At 39.4% G+C, this 2,319-nt stretch overlaps 1 protein-coding gene across 1 annotated transcript in view; it reads right to left on the reverse strand.

Moving 5' to 3' along the window:
* Positions 1-2,319, reverse strand: part of LOC109059056 (complement C3-like) — a 10,557-nt gene that overhangs the window by 3,649 nt on the left and 4,589 nt on the right. Inside the window, exons 11-15 of the mRNA XM_042755474.1 lie at positions 1,646-1,792; positions 1,306-1,509; positions 982-1,173; positions 771-914; positions 564-693 (exon numbers count right to left, since the gene is read on the reverse strand). Coding sequence (XP_042611408.1) covers positions 564-693; positions 771-914; positions 982-1,173; positions 1,306-1,509; positions 1,646-1,792 — 817 coding nt within the window. The remainder of the gene's footprint in view (positions 1-563; positions 694-770; positions 915-981; positions 1,174-1,305; positions 1,510-1,645; positions 1,793-2,319) is intronic.

Raw genomic sequence — 2,319 nt, forward strand, 5'->3', positions numbered from 1 at the left:
TAACTATAGAACACCTATTTAGTCAGATTTTGAACTCTGAACAGCTCCATATTTGGTGATTATTGTCACCAATATGCTGTATAACAACCAATATCTGATCATATTTTCTCTGGGTTTTTTGAGTTATAACACACGTGTTTCAAAAACACATGGTTACAACATCCAAAACAAAATAATCTAAGACAGAAATCAAGGGTCAAGAGCCCAACTAAAGCAAACACTGATCTCTAACATGGTTACTTCAAATGAAACAATAAATCAACATCTAAACCTTCTGTAGACATCTGACAGAAATAAAGCCAGTCTGGTTACTAATAAGTGGAGCTGGTGATGCTGTTTGTTAACAGCAGCTGTTCATCACTAAAGCTCAATCAGCATTTAATTAATCACTTGATTATATAATTGCAAAAGTTTTAAAACTTACATGGTTTAAGTAAAGGCAATCTGTTTACTCAAACGGTTTGAGTTACTGTGACTCACTGTTGTTCTAAAATATATAGTAAAAAGGGGGAAAAAAAGATATTTTTATTCAAAATGAAGAAATTACTAATATACAAACATACTTGTTCTGGTGTTGGTTCCTCCTGCAGTGCTGGACTCAAACATCAGACCTGCATCAGTGAAAACCCCCATACTGTCCCTCCCACCTCCTGCTGTACAGCCAATGTCATGCTTCTCTATCACGTCCCAGATCTAGAACAACAAGAGACCATTTATAAACCAATCTCAAGTGTTCAGTGAATGTGGAGATGCTGCTGAAGATCCTTCACCTGAGTCTGAGTGAGTCTGTTCTTGTTCACAGCCTTGTCAACCACCACCAGACCAACTTTAGCTCCAGGATCTCCAGTTATCTGCAGCTTGACCTCATCTCCTGTGCCATAGGTATTCATCTTTTCCTTCACCTTAATCTGGAGCTGTTATTAAATGAGACACTGAGTCAGACCTCAACACATCATCTATTTCTTGGGATTGTTGACCCACCGTTCCTATGCACGTGTCCTTCACATCGACCCAGACTGAATCAGACACCACCTCAGATGAGCCCACATGATAATAAGCCACAAAGCGGAAGGACGGCACCATGTCTTTGGTTACAGGTAGAGACAGAGTCACTAGAGAATGTCCTTTCCTCTTGAACCTGTCTGCTTTTACAATCTGACCTTTACTTAAGATCTGAAAATGAGGCAGATGAGAAAATAGAGATATTCATTTATTCATAAGAATCAATTTTAAACAAAAACAATACACAAGTTTTACTTAAATCAATAACTTCTCTGCTTAAACGATGACATGACTGTCAATCACCATGTATGTGTAGTCTTGATCTTTGACTCCTGGGCTTCGTCCAGTGTTCAGATAGACTGTCATTGAATCACCGATCTGAAGCTCTGCAGCATCAATGAAGATGTGCAGGTAGTTTTGTGAGCCACCTTTGGTCTCGTAGGCCTGAGCCGTCATCTTCCTCACTGCCTGCTGATCATCCCTTAAATGTGGATCTTTGGTCTTTGCCTGGAAAGAATAAATACATTGTTTTCTGATGTTCTCAGTACAATATGCTCTATTGGTTGTTCAACATCTGTTAACTGATCTATTCTGCACTAGATCACCAGTGAAACATCAGTGCTGTTATGATGGCAGGTCTTACAGTGATCTCTAGTGTAGAAGATCCTCCCGGAGTGTTGACCGTAACCTTCGCAATGCCATTGGCTCTTGTTTGACCTCTGACCCCTCCAGGATTGACCTCCACTTCCACATTCTCAGCAGGTGTTTGGTCAGGATTTGTTACATAGACCTTTTATAAAACCCAGACCAACAATAAAATAAAATTCTGGCTGCAGATTGCACTTGCACTCTCAGACTCTCAAGAGGGTCTGGCTGCAGATTGCACTTGCACTCTCAGACTTGCATTCTCAGACACTTGCACTTCCGCTAGTGACATCACTTGCAGTCTTTATTTTATATTTTGTTCTATTTAATTATTATTTTTTGTTTGAATCTCTCAACATTTTACAACAGTAGAGAAATTACGAAATTACGAAGTCCAAAACTAAATAACAAACTCACACGCAACCTCCAATCGAAACAAAACATACCTTCGACGTCACTTACAGTCGACACAAATCATGCGTGTTGCCAAAAAAAAAAATAAACAATTAAAACTAAACAATTAAAACTAATTTAGTACCGTAAAAGTACAGCGTCCTGCAAGAAAAAGACAAGACCCGCAAATCCACGGCCACAAAACAGCAGAATATGAACGCAGTGTGCAAAGTCTCTCGCTAAGCGTCTTCCTCCCGTAGAAAAAACAAACACTTTGCT

The sequence above is a fragment of the Cyprinus carpio genome, unplaced genomic scaffold (genome assembly GCF_018340385.1).
Source record: "Cyprinus carpio isolate SPL01 unplaced genomic scaffold, ASM1834038v1 S000006703, whole genome shotgun sequence".
NCBI lineage: Eukaryota > Metazoa > Chordata > Actinopteri > Cypriniformes > Cyprinidae > Cyprinus > Cyprinus carpio.